General features: G+C 43.9%; 1 protein-coding gene across 2 annotated transcripts in view; it reads right to left on the bottom strand.

Annotated features, from left to right (window-relative positions):
* ZNF277 (zinc finger protein 277) overlaps window positions 1-17,328 on the bottom strand; it is a 61,024-nt gene extending 43,696 nt beyond the window's left edge. Inside the window, exons 1-3 of one of the 2 annotated variants that reach the window (XM_068131484.2) lie at window positions 17,267-17,328; window positions 12,015-12,219; window positions 1,392-1,480 (exon numbers count right to left, since the gene is read on the bottom strand). In XM_068131484.2, coding sequence (XP_067987585.2) covers window positions 1,392-1,480; window positions 12,015-12,219; window positions 17,267-17,279 — 307 coding nt within the window. In that variant the 5' untranslated portion in view covers window positions 17,280-17,328. Of the gene's footprint in view, window positions 1-1,391; window positions 1,481-12,014; window positions 12,246-17,266 lie in introns of both variants that reach the window. The other variant, XM_078786874.1, reaches the window with a different exon arrangement.

Here is a 17,328-nt window from a genome sequence, read left to right as displayed (position 1 = left end):
TAAGCGGCAGTGCCCATTGTATTTTTTTACTATGGTATTTGAAGCTTGTGGTAAATGCATATTTTTCACAACATCGAAACAACAACAATGATTGCTCTATTCAGGTTGTGAACAGCAAATTGAGAAAACTGTGATCCTCAAAAGTTGGATGCAGGCCCTTTCTTCCACAAAATCCTTTTTCCCCCTCCCCCCCTCTCCCCTGTCCCCACACCACTCCGACCTCACTTCTTCCCTTTTCACCCTTTAGCCGAGGCGAGAAGAGAGTAAACAATACTTGGCCAATTTATATTTCACACCACATAAGGTTTGATTTATTTCCTCCAACATGCCGATGTGCTCCCACACGTGGTAACGACACCGTTGTTAATGTCAGAGATATCAAGATAGTTGAGAGGATTTGTCTGAAATGGAACCATTTGGGACAGGTATTTTGCAGGGATGCAAGGAAAATCTTTTCATTTTGGTTTGAGCACTCAGATTGTAAACGGGCAACTGTGGTTGCATTTGAGGTTGGGAAATATTTTGAAAGATTCTCGCACCAACTTCACAGATCCCACAGAACAATATGCTACTTCACAAAATTACAGGTGCTTCATCAGCAGGTCCAACATCAGGAAATGTTCACTTTGCAGATGCAGTAGTGCCTTCTTATCTAGACTCGAGCGGCCTTACAAATCTACCGAGGTCACATGCGAATCTGAGAACGCCTTTGACGGCACAGCGTGGACAATAATATAGAACTAGCCGAAACCCGTGGAACATCCACGGAAGGGAGGATGTGGTGTATGGATAGAGTGTACCATTATGGATGGCATAGGGGATTTGCTTGTCCGAGTAAGAGTTAGGAAAAAAGATGAGAATGAAGAGTGCATATATGAACAACGATCGCCGACACCAGCACAAATGCATGCTCTGGATTGTCCAATCAGTGGACGGCTTGCTTTCGCCTTCGCCCAGCAGACGCCAATACGATGGCGTCGTATCGGCAGTTAATCGGATGCTTTTGGGCCCCAACGTCGGCTAATTCAGATTTTTCGTGTATGGCTGTACGTGATAAACAAAGAGCGCGGTTCGTAAATCGTAAATCCATTAGTGCCGTGGGCATCGGGTCACTGGGTGCGGCGTAAAAGGGATAACAAAGTCGAGTCCTTACGCTATTATTATATAGATGATGTGTGCAGAAGGCATTGCCTCACTTCTCCAGAAAGTTTCATCAGTGGCAGACCTCCTTTAATGAAGGAACATTCTGGAATGTAGACTAAGTAAATCAAATGTAGATGCGCCAAGGTCATGATGGGCCAAATGTTCCCTTTCAGTTTCCAAGTTTCACTGCATAAGCAAAGAGGTTTTTTTTCCTTTTCCATTTTAACACAACGGAGTTTCGGGCCTACCTTTAGGAGCTTGCCGGTTTGTTGTAATCACGCTACACAAATCTTCCACAGTACTTTTCCGAAATCTCTCCTTCCAGTAATGTATGTACCTGTCAGAAACAAAAAACCAGACCAACGATTGACGTTTTAAGACTTATGAAAAATAAATAAACAAATAAATAATCATATTATAAGATTATGCATTTTACTCCCGGGGAGAGGTTCATCTGTCCTTCTCCAGCAACCTTCTGATTTATCCAAATTCTGGCATTGAGTACAGGACAAAGCTTAGTACCAATCTTCGTAATTACAAATGCAACTAGACAGTTAATAGGACACATTACCCCATGCTGTCTTGAGAAACGAGGACATGGGCGCGGTCTACGAGCAGAAAATTTAATAGTCTGTGATGACGTAAAATACCGAAATATAATGCCATAAGTGCTGCTAAACGGAAGTATTTTAAAAGTGCTAAAAAGGCGATTTGTGTTCTGCAGTAATCAAGTATATAATTCAATGGAAATAAAATAAAGATTTGAAAGGTCGTAGGAAAAACAAAATTCCGAGTTCACTGCCGTTTGCCGCAGAGTCTTTTACACCATATTGTTTAACAAGTTACATCAGTTCTTCTTTCCTGTTGTTCGTGTCCTTTAGAACGGAAAGTTTGCCATTTGGAATGATTTTTCCAATTTTCTTTCACTACCAGACATATGGAGTAAATAAATTATCTCACTCCTCTGCGCGCTTGCGCCGGCTTAGGATCCTAGGATCCTGGGTTCGAATCTCGGTCGATCGCCGAATTAATGCCAGGGGGGTTGACTCGGCCTGTCATCCTTCCGAGGTCGGCTAATTGAGTACCAGTTCACTGGTAATTCCCTGTTTGTCGTTGAAGGCGGCAAAAAGGGTTGGCGTCAGGAAGGGCATCCGGCCGTAAAACATTGCTTCAAAAAGGGGACCAAAAAACAACAACTACCACGGTCCCCGAAAAGGCCAACCCCCGCTTTGCGGGGAAAAATGGCCTCTAAACGGTGGGGGTTTTTTTTTTTTTTTTTTTTTACTCCTCTGCGCGCTTGCGCGATTGGGACATATTCAGAGCCAAAGTACTGCTAAACTACAGGTGGGGTTTCCGATTCATGTAATTTGTGTTCTAAATATAACATTCAATTGAAATTAAATTGTTCTTCCATCTTAAACTGAAGTTTGTAGATAAACAGACACACAAGTGAACTAATTTCTTAACCCTGCTTTTCACTTCGCGCTCGTGGGGTAAATATGGTGGAATATTACCACCCCCTCATCTCCTGAATGTGTATCCCATACGTTCCCTGCTTTTTTTGTTCATCACCCTTACTACCATATCCTCTCAACCACCTCCTTTTCACACTCCAAATTCCTTCTCCTTATTTTGCATTTTTCAATATAATTTCTCTCAATGCACCTCTCCACCCCGATAACACCAGCTTTGCAGATGTAACAGGTAAATGGCCCCGAATAGCAGTTAAAAGCAAAACAAAATGACAATACCTTGTGTCCTGGTTTCCCTACCAGGTGATGTCCTGGTTTTGCCAACAAGGGTCACTGCCAATTGTTGATACGGAACAAGTTGTGCAACAAACTGTGCGACTTGAACATTCTCAAAAAAGAAGAAGTCCGTTTGTTTGGTTTAAGCTGTCTCTTTCATGTTATTCAGAGGGTAATTTGGGACAATTGGGATGCACACTTGGTGTGTGTGTTTCCAAAGATAAGACAAATTATAAATAGCGGGTCACATTGGCAGAACGAGCGAATAAAAACACGAGAATAAAATGGTTAAAGTTATCTGCCGTAGAAGATCACAAATCCTTGACGTTTCGGGTGTTGCCCTGTTGAACCACCTTTAGAGGCCATTTTTCCCCGCAGAGCAGGGGTTGGCCTTTTTTGGGCACCGTGGTCCCCTTTCTGAAGCAATGTTTTATGGCCGGATGCCCTTCCTGCCACCAACCCTGTTAGTCGCCTCTTACGACAAACAGGGAATTACCAGTGAACTGGTACTGAATTTGCCGACCTCGGAAGGATGACAGGCTGAGTCAACCCCCTGGCGTTAATTCAGTGATCGACCGGGATTTGAACCCAGGATCCTAGGATCCCTAGCCGGCACCCTAACCACGAAGCCAACACCAGGCTTGGGTGTTGCCCTGTGTTGAAGCAAAATACTTATCTTTGGGTTAGCTTGATTGTTGTTGCCATCTGATCACCGAGCAAAGGATATAGGGAGCCCAGGTTCAAATCACACATATTATGTCGAGTTATCCATTGACTGACTACCAATGATCTTGTAATCAATATGTACAAGTACATTGAGGTCTCTTGAAGTAAAGGCTTCTCTCTGAGCTTTAGATCACTGGAGGGCAGGGAGGGAGGAGGATGGTGAAGAAATGGGCAAAACATCAAAGGCATTAGAGGAACACGATGTGCAAAAAACATACCTGTGTCCAGTAAGTCGCTGATTAACGTCCAGTCTATTTGCATCGTTTCGATAAAACGCCGTTAACACATTACGGGACAATAGTCGATTTAAGTCGCGCTAGTCCGATAAGACGTTGTTCGAAATTTTGAAGTACCGAACTGTAGTGTGCCTTGGAAAATTTTAAAATAGAGTAGAGCGCCATTTGCCAGTGTGGAAGTGACAATGTCACGTCACCCGCTAGTGGAGAGCCGAGATCACGGCAAGCGCTCAGTGGATGCTGCGTCACTTTATCTCCCAGTCTCACATGTTTTACCCGATGGTGAAGTGTACTTAAGTATGTCTAATATGCACTTTCAAAGTGAAGGTTAAGTTAGGGTGACCAACTTTTATTTTACCTGGCAACGCATTCTCCCATCCAGTGTGTACCCTGGATAAGAATAGGTACGCCATATCCCTGCGTGTCGTAAGAGGCGACTAAGAGGGTTGGCGTCAGGAAGGGCATCCGGCCATAAAAACATTGCCTCAAAAAGAGAACCATGACAATTACAACTACATGTGGGCAGGGTACAGCCCGAAGTGGAGATCGGTTTCTGAGGTTTGGGACATGGAATGTAGGGACAATGACAGGGAGATCAGGAGAAGTGGTGGAAGTATTGGTCAGAAGAAGAGTGGACATATGTTTTGTGCAAGAGACGAGATGGAAGGGAAGTGGTGTGAGAATGGTGAAGGGTAGGCAGGGACAGAAATACAAGTTTGTGTGGCAAGGGTGCCCGGAGGGCGTGAATGGTGTTGGTGTCCTGTTTTCTGAGGAGTTTGTAGACAGTGTGGTGAGTGTGACTAGAGTGAGTGATAGGTTGATGATTGTGAATATGATGATTGGAAAGCTCTTGGTGAACGTCATCTCGGGATATGCTCTGCAGGTTGGTCGAAGGGATGAAGAGAAGGACAAGTTCTGGTGTGCGATAGAGAAGCTGATGGAAAACGTGAAAGATGAGGAAGTTGTTGTGGTCGGAGGAGACCTAAATGGACATGTGGGAAGGAGTATGGATGGTTTTGACGGAGTTCATGGGGGTTACGGATATGGTGTGAGAAATGGAGAAGGTGAAAGGATTTTGGAGTTTGCTGATGGAGCTGATTTGTTGATTTGTAATACTCAGTTCCAGAAAGAGGATAATAAGCTTGTTACATACACGTCAGGTGGGTCAACGACAACCGTTGACTACCTGATGGTGCGTAGGCGAGATAGGGGGCACCTCCGGGACACAAAGGTGATCCCGGGGGAGGAGGCTGTTTCACAGCACCACTTGATTGTCTGCGACGTGACGTAAGGGTGAAAGGTGCGAGGAGAGCTCGGCGGGTGAAGTACCAACCGAGAATGAAGGTGTGGTGGTTGAAAGAGGTAACAGTAAGGGAGGCATTAAAAGAGAGGCTGAGTAGGGTCGAGGATGATGTGGTTGAGCTTGAAAGTGGTTGGATGTCAATGAAAGCTAGTCTGTTGGGAGCCGTTGGTGAGGTGTGTGGATGGACAAAAGGACCACCGAGGCACTCGGAAACATGGTGGTGGGATGATGAAGTTGGAAAGAGGATTGACGAGAAGAGGAAGAAGTTCAAGGAGTGGCAGAAGGCGAAGGGTACGGGAGCAGAAACAGCAGAGCATGGAAGTTATAAGGCAGCCAGGAAGGCTGCAAAGAAAGAGGTAGCAAAGGCGCAGGAGGCATGTAGGAAAATGTTCGGAGAACGCTTGGATTCGGAAGAGGGTCAGAAAGCAGTATTCAGGATTGCAAAGCAGATGGCGAAAGAGAGGTGCGATGTGATGGGGGTGAGTTGCTTGAAGGATGAAGTGGGACAAATCGTTGTGGACCCAGATGGAATTAAAGGAAGATGGAAAAGATATATGGAAATGCTGTTGAATACAGAGAATGAATGGGATGGCATGAGAGTAACCCAGTTTTAGGACCGGCAGAGAAGATAACTGAGAAGGAAGTTGAGGAAGCGATAAAAGCAATAAAAAAAAACCAATAGGAGTTGAATACCGATAAAAGCAATGAAGGGTAGAAAAGCGGGAGGGCCGACGGGAGTTGTGGGAGATATGTTGAAGGCAGCAGGAAGTTGGGGTGTGAAGAGAATGACAGAGATCTGTAATCTGGTGGTGAAAGAAGGCCGCATTCCAGTGGATTGGGAACTGAGTACCCTTGTCCCTCTATACAAGGGGAAAGGTGACCCTCTGGAGTGTGGCTCGTACCGAGCGATAAAGTTATTGGAGCATGGAATGAAGGTATTGGAAAGGGTGTTGGAGAGGAGGATAAGGAAGAAAGTGAAGATCGACGAAATGCAGTTTGGATTCATGCCAGGAAGAGGAACGACAGACGCGCTTTTCATTGTGAGGCAGTTGCAGGAGAAGTACATGGAGAAGAGGAAGAAGTTGTTTCTTGGGTTTGTTGATCTGGAGAAAGCATTCGATCGGGTTCCACGCAAAGTATTGACATGGGCATTGAGGAAGTTAGGAGTGGAGGAATGATTGATCAGAGTAGTGATGGCAATGTACAAAAGAGCGCGCACAGCTATAAGGACGAAGGACGGGAACAGTGGTGAGTTTGAGGTGAAGGTGGGAGTGCATCAGGGGTCGGTACTAAGTCCACTACTATTTGTAGCTGTGATGGAGGTGCTGGCTCAGAACGTAAAGGAGGGTTTACCGTGGGAGTTGTTGTATGCAGATGATCTGGTGTTGATTGCGGAAAGTATGGATGGACTGAAGGAAAAGATGAACACGTGGAAGGAATGTATGGAGACAAAAGGTCTGAAGGTGAATATCGGAAAGACAAAGGTGATGGCAAGTGGTAAAGCATGTGGTGAGGTGGAAAGAACTGGGAAGTGGCCCTGTGCTGTGTGTAGGAAGGGTGTCGGAGTGAACTCCATTCAGTGTACAATGTGCGCTGAGTGGGTTCATCAAAAATGTAGTGGTCTGAGAGGGTCATTTACCAGTGTGGCAGCTACATTCAAATCTAAGGTGTGCACAGAGGGAGCTGCAGATGGAGGAAATGTTGAGTTGGATCTTGGAGACGGCGTGAAGCTGGAAGGTGTGAAAACATTTTGCTACCTCGGAGACATGCTGAATGGAGAAGGTGGATCAGACTCGGCAAGGGTTGCTCGAGTGAGATGTGCATGGAAGAAGTTTCGGGAATTGAGTGGCGTGCTGATGATGAGGGGAGTGTCGTTGAAGCTGAAGAGAAAGGTGTATGCTGCATGTGTGAGAAGTCTTATGATTTATGGGAGCGAGACATGGGTAATGAACGTAGAGCAGCAACGAAGGTTGGAAAGGGTGGAAATGCAAATGGTTCGACGGATGTGCGGAGTATCGTTGAGAGAGAGGAAGACAAATGATGAATTGCGAAAGATGATGGGAATGGAGCCTGTGATTGATGCTGTGAAGAGGAACAGGTTGAGATGGTTTGGTCACGTGTTGAGGAAGGATGAAAGTGACTGGTTGAGAAGAGTGATGGAAATGAATGTAGAAGGAAGTAGAAGACGGGGAAGACCGAGAAAGACTTGGCTAAAGATGGTGGAAGAAGAAATGCGGGCAAGGGGGTTAACAAGGAGAGATGCAGAAAATAGGGCAAAATGGAGAAGATTGTCATGGGGACCGCAAGGCTAACCCCCGCTCTAGCATTGAAAATGGCCTTTAAAATGCATGTTGTTGTTGTTGTTGCATTCTCCCATTACAACACGATGCATATGAGAAAATCGTATCCGAATAACGTCGTTTCATATAACGTCACAGTTTTTAGGAACGCATCCACAGTGTAAATCGGTGACTTGCTGTATAATGATTTGGTTCTATTGCTTTACTGGAAAAGAAGAGGGTATTTCTCACACTAATTAGGATAAAATCAAAGGCAGCTAGGACGGCACTCAGTGGAGTGCATAGTCTCATCTTGATCGCTCATTCTGAACAAAAATACCATAGTTTACTGAGCACGCTATTATTATGACCCACTGCTATATACACCTGTACCATCCATGCACACTGTTATGTCATAGACATTGCCATTACCCATCGCTTTATTGATTGTTGATTATTTATTAGGATATTTCACAAACACTGTTGTGCACATTAAGGCTAAAATGTGTCAATGGAGGCGAATATGAAATAAAATTTCAAACTACAGTCATGGCCAAAAATATTGGCACCCTTGCACTTTTTTCAAATAACTCACAATTTTCTCGAAAAATAAGTTGAAATCAACAAAAGTATTTGGTTTCCACAATTCTTTATTTCACTGTTAATATTACAGAACCTTTGTTTTTGATTCAGAACTTAATATATCCTTTTAAATCAGAAAATGAAAAGCAATGGCATTGACAAAATTATTGACACCCGAGAATTAATATTTGGTACCATGGCCTTTGGACAAAATAACTACAGTCAAGTGCTTCCTGCAGCCGTGAATGAGCTTCCTACACCTCTCTACTGGCAGTTTGTCCCACTCCTCTTGTGCAAACTGCTCCAGTTCTCCCCAATTTCAAGGGTGCCTTCTCCCAACTGCTGTTTTCAGATCTCCCCACAGGTGATCAATGGGATTTAGATCTGGATTCATTGCTGGCCACTTCAGAACAGTCCAGCGTTTTGTCTTGAACCATTCCTGGTTGCTTGTTGAAGTGTGTTTGGGGTCGTTGTCCTGCTGCAAGTCCCATGGCCTTCGACAGAGGTGAGCTTTCTGACACTGGGTTCAACATTGCGCTCCAAAATGCCTTGGTAATTTCCTGATTTCATGATGCCATGCACACATTCAAGGCACCCAGTGCCAGATGCAACACAGCAACCCCAAAACATCACTGATCCACCTCCATGTTTGACTGTAGGGAAGGTGTTCTTTTATTTGAAGGCCTCATTTTGTTTTCTGTAAACATAGAGATGATGTGCTTTACCAAAAAGCTCTAATTTGGTCTCATCTGTGCACAGGACATTCTCCCAGAATGATTTTGGCTTGTTCAGGTGTGTTTTGGAGAACTCTAGTCGGGCTTTTTTATGTCTCTCTCTCTCAGCAGTGGGGTCCTCCTGGGTTTCTTACCATAGAACCCCCTTTCATTGAGTTGGTGACGGATGGTGCAAGTTGAAACTGTCGTACCTTGTGTCTGAAGGTCAGCTTGAATCTGTTTGGCAGTTGATTGAGGTGCTTTCTCCACCATTCAAACAATCCTTTGCTGCAATCTTCGATCAAGTTTTCTCTTTCGGCCACGTTCAGGGTTGGTTGGCTACATACAGTACCATGGGCCTTAAACCTCCTGATATAACATTGCGTACGGTGGACACAGGAACATCAAGGTCTCTGAAGATGGACTAGTAGCCTTGAGATTGTCCATGCTTGGCTACAATCTTGTGTCTGACCTCCTCAGACAATTCTCTGGTTTTCTTTCTTTTCTCCATGCACATTGCGGTACACGCAGTTACACAAAACAGCAGAATGACTCCTTTTCTCTGTTCAAACTGGTTGAGTGAGTGATTTTTCTATTGCAGGCACCTGCAACTCACCATAGGTGAGTTCATTGCCAAAGTAAAGGAGAATCACCTGCTTCAAAACTAAAAATTTCTTACAACTTCTAAAAGGTGCCAATAATATTGTCTGGGCCATTTTAGGATTTCTGTGTGGAACAAGCTGAGATTTAGTAATTTGTTTCAGATTTTTTTTGTTTTGTTCCACTGCAAACCAAAGAAATACATTTGTGGATACCAAAATATTTTTTAATTTCAACAATTTTCTGGAAGAAATGATGAATTATTTGAAAAAGGTGCAATGGTGCCAATATTTTTGGCCACAAATGTATATTCTCCATGGCTAGTCAATCATATGTATGAAGTTTTGCATCGATTTGTTGAGCGGATCTGGAGAAGATTTTTATTTTCAATCCAATATGGCCAACAGACCATGTGACTGATGAATTAAATTTTTCACTCACTTCGGATTGTCGATCAGATATATTAAGTTACACATTTTTGGGATACGGATTTTGATTCAATCAATTATGGCTGGAACAACACTTCACCGATGACTTCATCGTTATCACCCTATGTACCCTAGGCCCTAGGGGGAGTTGCTGACATATGCCAAGTTTCTATTTTTTTTAGTTGAGCGGTTTCGGAGATGCCCAATTTTTATGCCTCCGCCCCCGAAGGTGTTTCGGGTTGTTCGTCCATCTGTTTGAGCTAAATCTCGTTTATCTCAGCAACCACATGTGCAATTGAGACAAAACTTTCAGGGCAGGAGTGACACCCGTGCATAATATTTTCATGATAATTGTGACGTCATAGGTCACACATGGTATGGCAGCCATATTGGATTAAACGCAAATAATTATAAAAACATGTTTCTCCGAAACCGCTGAACGGAAAAAAATTGACACTTGGCACATTGTCAAGGACGCCTAATGGGGAACAAATTCATGATAATAATGACATCATTGGTGAAGTGGTATACCAGCCATAAATGCTTTAATTGAATGCCTTATCCTAAAAATCTGAAATTGCATGCACATTGCACATGATCTCTGACCCATTTGTATTGAAATATTTAATTTATAACATCATAGGTCACATGGTTTGGCAGCCATATTGAATTGAGGGAAAATATTAAATGATTATATCTCTGAAACCGCTTACCCTATCAAGGCGCAATGTCATCTAACGCCATTGTTGCATATAGTTTGAAAATGATGACGTAGATCATGTGCTTTGGCAACCATCTTGGATAGAAAAACGAACCTTATCTGATCAACATGAAACTACACAAACGTGATCCCCTACCCATACATATGCAGAGTTGACATTTTAATGTCATATGTCATATGGTTTGGCAGCCATATTATCTTGAAAGCAAATATTTAAAAAAATCCCTTCTCCGAAAACGCTTCACCGATCGATATGAAAACTGTCCTGTGGTAAAAATGTGATACTTCAAAACAGCTGAAGGGATTTAAATCAAAATTGTTTATTTTTAGGACAATGAACGAGGGCATCTACCCGTTGTCATGGGCAGGGTCGAAGCGGAGGCATATTGGCGACACAGTCGCATTGCTCTAGTTTTCCTTTAATCCAATATGGCGGCCATACCATGTGACCTATGACATCATAGTTATCAATAAAATATTCTACATGGGGAGTCCCTACGATGTTTAAAGTTTCATATACATCAGACAAGCGGTTGCAAAGAAAACCATTTTTAAAGCGAAAATAAATATGATTGGAGTAGTGGACACACAGACAGATAGACACAAACACACGCGTTACAATAGTCTCGCAACCTCTTCGGGCGAGACTAAAATCATGCAAATTTTGTATTCTACACTACTCATTTTGCAAAATGCAATTAAAAGGGTTGGTAGCACCATCTTGGATTGAATTCACATCAATTGCTAACTTAGGTGTGAACAAAAAGGTTAAAAAGGAAATACGTTTTTCCATTCATGAGCGAATGCATTTGCGGAGCCACACTTCCCAGTCCCTTATCCAATTTCACTTTTTGAGCAATCACTTGAGATGACATTATAAAGCAGATAAAGCTCTACTTAAAACATCACCACATCATTGCATTCACCTTTGGAAAAGTATGGATCCCACCAATGTACAATATATTTTATCATAATGCAAAACCCATTCCGCATCAAGATTTTTATGCACACTAATGGCAAAGTTGTGCAAATAAATGGGAAATAAGTACGCCTGCCACTTAATGCCACGGCAATGTAAACTTCAATGCAAGAATGTTTGGATTAAAAAACCACCTTTAGAGGCCATTTTTCCCCGCAAGCGGGGGTTGGCCTTTTTCGGGAACTGTGGTTGTTGTTGTTTTTCGGTCCCCTTTTTGAAGCAATGTTTTACGGCCGGATGCCCTTCCTGACGCCAACCCTTTTTGCCGCCTTTAACGACAAGCAGGGAATTACCAGTGAACTGGTACTCAAATTTGCCGACCTCGGAAGGATGACAGGCTGAGTCAACCCCCCTGGCGTTATTTCAGCGATCGACTGGGATTCGAACCCAGGATCCTAGGATCCTAAGCCAGCACCCTAGCCGCTAGCCCAACACCAGGGTATTGGGATTATGTTTGGATTGTTTGGATTAACAAACAAAAATCACTCGGCTGCTCTTAACCACCATTCCGACCGTAAATAGCCTGGTTGTAGTTCGAAAGGTGCAAATTGGTCACCTTGGAAAGTCCGCAACGAGTCCCATGTCTGCAATGAGCAGGTTATGGGCAAGCACCATGTGGTGGAGAAGGCCTTGTGTATCTTGTGGTGCAACCTGCTCAGGACACAGCAAGCACGGTAGCTCGGCCGGGGAGTATTCCTGCACCGGACCACGCTCCGGCAGGTTGAGTGGCTCCAACAAGCCGTCGATGAGTGCCTTTCCATCTGTGTGCACAGAACAACATCTTGTTCTGCACTGCATGCGAGTGATGAGTGAGTCACCATTTATCACACCAAACCTTACCCAATCTGTTACTGTATTAGCCAGACAGGCTCACACGTCAGTAGTTCTTGTTCCTTCTGGGTTTTTATAAGATAACAGTCATTTACGAGTAAACACATCAATGACTCACAGGGGGAAAGTACAACATTATATCACACGGTGTAGTCAGAAGACTTCCTTAAACAAAATATATAACAAACAGTCGTGAAAAGATATCAAGGCACCTTGAATGTGCGTGAATCCAAAGAATAATTGCTACACCTCTTTCCCCACAGGTGCGAGGTTCACACGAAAGTCACATCTTGCTTTGCATCCAATTTCACAACTACAATTAAGAGAATAAAATCTCAAGACAAACAGTTGTGGGATGAATCACCTGGTGGCAGAAGTTTGATATAACCTTGACGTTGCACGAAGGTGTATTACACATTACGTCTGCAGAATGAAATCAGATCGGTTTGTGCCTTGTGGTGTTTTTTCGGTTAGTTGTTGCGCTCTACGTTTTGTTCAGAAAGAATTTCAACAACCACAAATTCACACTGGCCTTCGTGAGCATGGAATGGATTCCCCTCAAGAGCAGAGTGCAAACTCTTTCGGGGAATCCCCTCCATGCTGATGAAGGTCAGTCAGCCAGAAACACGTCCGTGGATTGATTCCCGAGGGATACGATAGGCCGGCATGGTTTAAAACGTTGGCCGATCGACCTAAGGACCGCAGTGTAGCGGCTGACAGACACTCCATTCGTTTGAAGTGGATGGTCCTGTCTCACGTACTGTGATAAAAACAGCCTGGTGATGCCTGTGCATGCCCTACTCTTCTCACCTCCTCCACCACAATTAATTTAACATCATAAACTGTTGGATTTAATTATGTTGGTGTTGATGTAGCACAGTTTTGATGGACCAAATGACCTCCTCCTGCATCAAAGTTACCTGTGTATCATTACTGGTGCGGGTAAACACTCTCAGGTCAGGAATGAAACAACAATTTACCGATAAATTAGACATAACAATGTTGTGGTTAAATTTGATAACTTTGTCAAAGTGTGCCTGAGACAACCTGGGTGGGCTGGTCGAGTCTATAGGCCTTGCAGTTCACCTTATAGGTTCAACTCACATAGGCTATTATAGTCTATATAACTTATAGGTTATATAGTTCATAGGCCTCGGTTTATATGGGGTTCAACTCGCCAGCTCTCATTCCGACGAAGGCCGCACTGGTGCACTCACGAGTCGAACCTTTGCTTTACGGTGCGATGCAAGGCCTGAGAGAAATGCTGCGAATGTAGTGTAGAAACATAGTTTTGATGCGGCTGCAGAATCGTCTTGACGTCTGTCTTCATACGGTTAAATTGGATAACTTTGATCCAACTTCATTATTGGAAAAGGAAAAAACAAGACCGATAGTCTAACAACGGCGTAGCCAGGCTTGTTTGATACTTCAGTTGAAGAGGATAGTATGACCTGGGTGAGGATACCAGTTAGAAAATAATATCTTTAAATTTTTTGGACTTCATGCATGGACAGCTGGTTCGTGAATGACTTGGACAAAAACATGTACCCAGTCTGAATGTTGCTATATCCAGTGAATAGGAAAACTGCAAATGGGGAATCCGCGAATGTCACGGATGGAAACCCTTACATCATTTCCTCATTCTGCTTTAAACTCAAGATCTTTATATTTTAATTCCAAACAGCATAAATGATCATTCCAATCACAAATTAATACTGTCTTACTATAATTCACCAAATGTCTGTCTGTCTGTCTGACTGTCCGTTCGAAGGTACCGTAAAAACTGCTGAACCGATCGCAAATATATTTTCGGTGGGTAATCCTGGGATCCCCAGGAGTAAAATAGGCTATTTAGTTTTCCCAATTTCAGCTTTGGTCTCCAGCATTCTCAGGTTTGGACTCCCACATAATATTCGCGTTCGCACGACGTTCATTGTGACGTCTTCTTACGTCGAGCAACGGTACCCGCCCTATGGGCGGGGCTTCAATTGGGAGGCCCAAATGAAAAGGCAAAATATCGGAAATTGAAGCCTTTTTTTCTTTTAAACGATTTATATAAACATCCGTCATGCGGAAACGTCATATGGGAGCAAGTATCAGCAGGATGTGGCAGTGTGGGAATCCACGTTTGCACCGATCGCTGCACCGTGTGCCGCACAAACGGCTGCACCGATTGCTGCACCGTGTGCCGCACAAACGACTGCACCGATCGCTGCACAGCTGCATCAATCGCATGTGGCATGAAGGAGGATCTGCACTTCGGCATGAAGGAGGATCAGATCTAACAGATCGCTGTCTCCATCGATCTTGCCAAGGCCGTAACACCTATCGGCTCAAAATCCTTTTAACTGTTGATTTGGTACAGTTACACGTTTCGGGAATTTGGTTCACGTATCGGGAGTACATACGACACAGCGATTGTGAACACGATTATCGATCACGATTCACGATCATGATCATCACGATCATAGTGTATCGATCACGATTTGAAACACGATGGAATAATATTTACCGATATGAACAATGATGTGGCTTTTATTGAAATTCGAAAGATACTGTTTTAATTTTGATGACTTGCGTGTGATATGATTTAATGGATGTTTATATGAATCGTTTAAAATAAAAAAAGCCTTCAATTTCTGACATTTTGCCATCGCCATATGCAGATTCGCCACGGACCCACGATCGATGTTTCTGTGCGTGAACGTACCCGTTTGTTTGCGAACAGGTACGTTTTTCATGGAAGTCCTTCACGAACTTGCTCTCCAAGATGTGCGACTGAAGGTGCCACAAGAATGTGGAATTTATTGGTTTCATGCTTTAGCATTCACCGTATCTGCATTGCCTGCTTCTGGCCTCCCACATGTGCGTAGCACAGGTATTTCTCTAGTAATATTAATATATCAAAATATAATGTTAAATCACGATTGTATTGAGATATTATCAAACCAGCGAACCGTCATCATCTGTTCACTTCCGGATTTGGGAGCAAGGTCCGTGTCGATCGCATTTCGAAATAATAATTGTATTGAGGAGTTTCTGAAACCTCATACCGACCTTGCGACACCTGCTGGGACCCCAAAACGTTCCACACAAGGTTATTATACTTCCTTTTCGTAAAATATGCAACTGTACTAAACACTGTCCCCCTGTCATGTGACCAGATACTCCACTCTGATTGGTGTAACTTTGTGGGGACATACATATATACAAACGGACAGATAAACGCTGTTTTCGACGGCTATGCCCTATGAGCTACGCCATAAAAACCCCAAACACTGCCAAAATGTTGTGGTATATATGTAGATTCCGTTAGATCTGAGAATGAACGATCTATACGAAAGTAGATCTGCGTGTGGCGTTTCACTCGTGGGGTGGATTGTTTAATGATGGTACACTCGTGGGGCTGGGCTTGCAATGACGAGAAGCTGTGATCATTGGGGTGTATATTATGTGAAATTCCGGGCCGGCTGTTAAAACCAGATTTGCTCTTTTCTTTCTTCCTTTTTAGACTTCATTTTTATTCTTTTGTTGAAAAACAAACAAAGATCTTCCTTATCGACCTTCTCCTTCCCACCGGAGCTCTACATAATTGAATAGAGAAAGAACCTCTGGGGAAAACGAAAGAAGAGGAGGGGAGGAAGAAGAGTGCGCTGGGTCGGTGGAGAAAAGGGGGAAAACGAACGCAGGATTCGTTGCTCCCGCATGACGCCAGAAGCAAACCTTGTCCAAGTTTTGAGGAGAAACTCGGCCTATGTGAGCTTTTTGAGGCTTTGATTAATCTCTCTGAGGGCTGCCTGTGGGAGGCACAGTCGGTGCTGGAGAGATTGGGTGGAGGAGGATTTTCTCGGTGCACGTGGGATCGTGAGGAAAAGTGAGAGAGGGAGCAGAAGTGTTTTGCTCCTCGTAGAGCCGACCGTAGGCAACGTGCGGCTTCATGGTTTTGCAGAAACTGCTCTGGGCAAGTCGTTCGTGGAGTTTGAGAACACCCACGGAGAAAGGGAAGAGTGGAGGGGAGGCGCCATCCTCGGGACACGTGTCTGGGGGGAGGCAGCCGGAACGCCACCTGAAACGGGCCTGAATTTCCCTCCTCCCCTCCCGGTTTTATTTTACCTTTTATTTTCTTTATATCATGGCGAATATTTCTTTGCTATTTTTGCTTTCCCTCCATCCCCTTTGGGATTAGCTAGGGATACCGGGTGGGTCGTTTAATTGTCTTGTCCGTATCGTCTTGGCGCCTGTCTGTCCTTTAATTACTTGATCTTTGCCGCTGCAAATCAGCGGGATTTCTTTTCCTTACGATTGATCTATTCCTTTGTGATATACCCTGTGTTTTTTTTCTTGATTTTGAGTAAAGGATTTGCATTTATTCCACTGTTTTGAATTTGCATTGCATATCTCGATTGGCATACTGTGTGTTGCAGAGTGGGGGGTGTAAAATCGCGTCAGCATTTGGATGGTAACTTCGCTCGGTCACTTCTGACTGCTCATTCTGCGCGACCCGCCCACGGGGAACGTGTTGGCCTCCCGAGCACATCGATTAGGATCTCCGAGCAATCGGCAGTACCCCGAGCCCTTCACGCAAAGGGCCAATTCCTAACAGTGGACACTCACTGTCAGACAGACTACAATCGTCGCTGCCATCCCTTGGCCTTGGTGTCACCAATGGTGAAGGTGAAATGAGCTATAATTATAATACGTAATAATGTATTATTTATCCTCCTCAATACACGAAACATCTCTTTTGTACAAATTGTACAATCTGAGCTGTAATTGTAAACGTAATCGAGGAATAAAAATGGGAAGTTTAGAAATGCTCTCTGGAGCAGGCCTCATGTATGTCCAATCATCGAAAAGTTAATCGGCAAAGGTTATCGATCATGCAATGACTGACACGCAAGTTTGAAACACCGAAAGCGGAAAGGTTTATACGATGAGCGCGGCCACGTGCCGACATCCCACCAAACAGTAACATACCTGCAATCGCCATGTCTTGTACGTGATGACGTCATTACGGCCGTGCGAACCATTGCGGAAGT

Source organism: Myxine glutinosa, chromosome 11, assembly GCF_964187855.1.
Source record: "Myxine glutinosa chromosome 11, kmMyxGlut1.1, whole genome shotgun sequence".
Classification (NCBI taxonomy): domain Eukaryota; kingdom Metazoa; phylum Chordata; class Myxini; order Myxiniformes; family Myxinidae; genus Myxine; species Myxine glutinosa.
The sequence above is the reverse complement of the archived record's forward strand: the minus strand, read 5'-3'. Positions and strand labels throughout refer to the sequence as shown.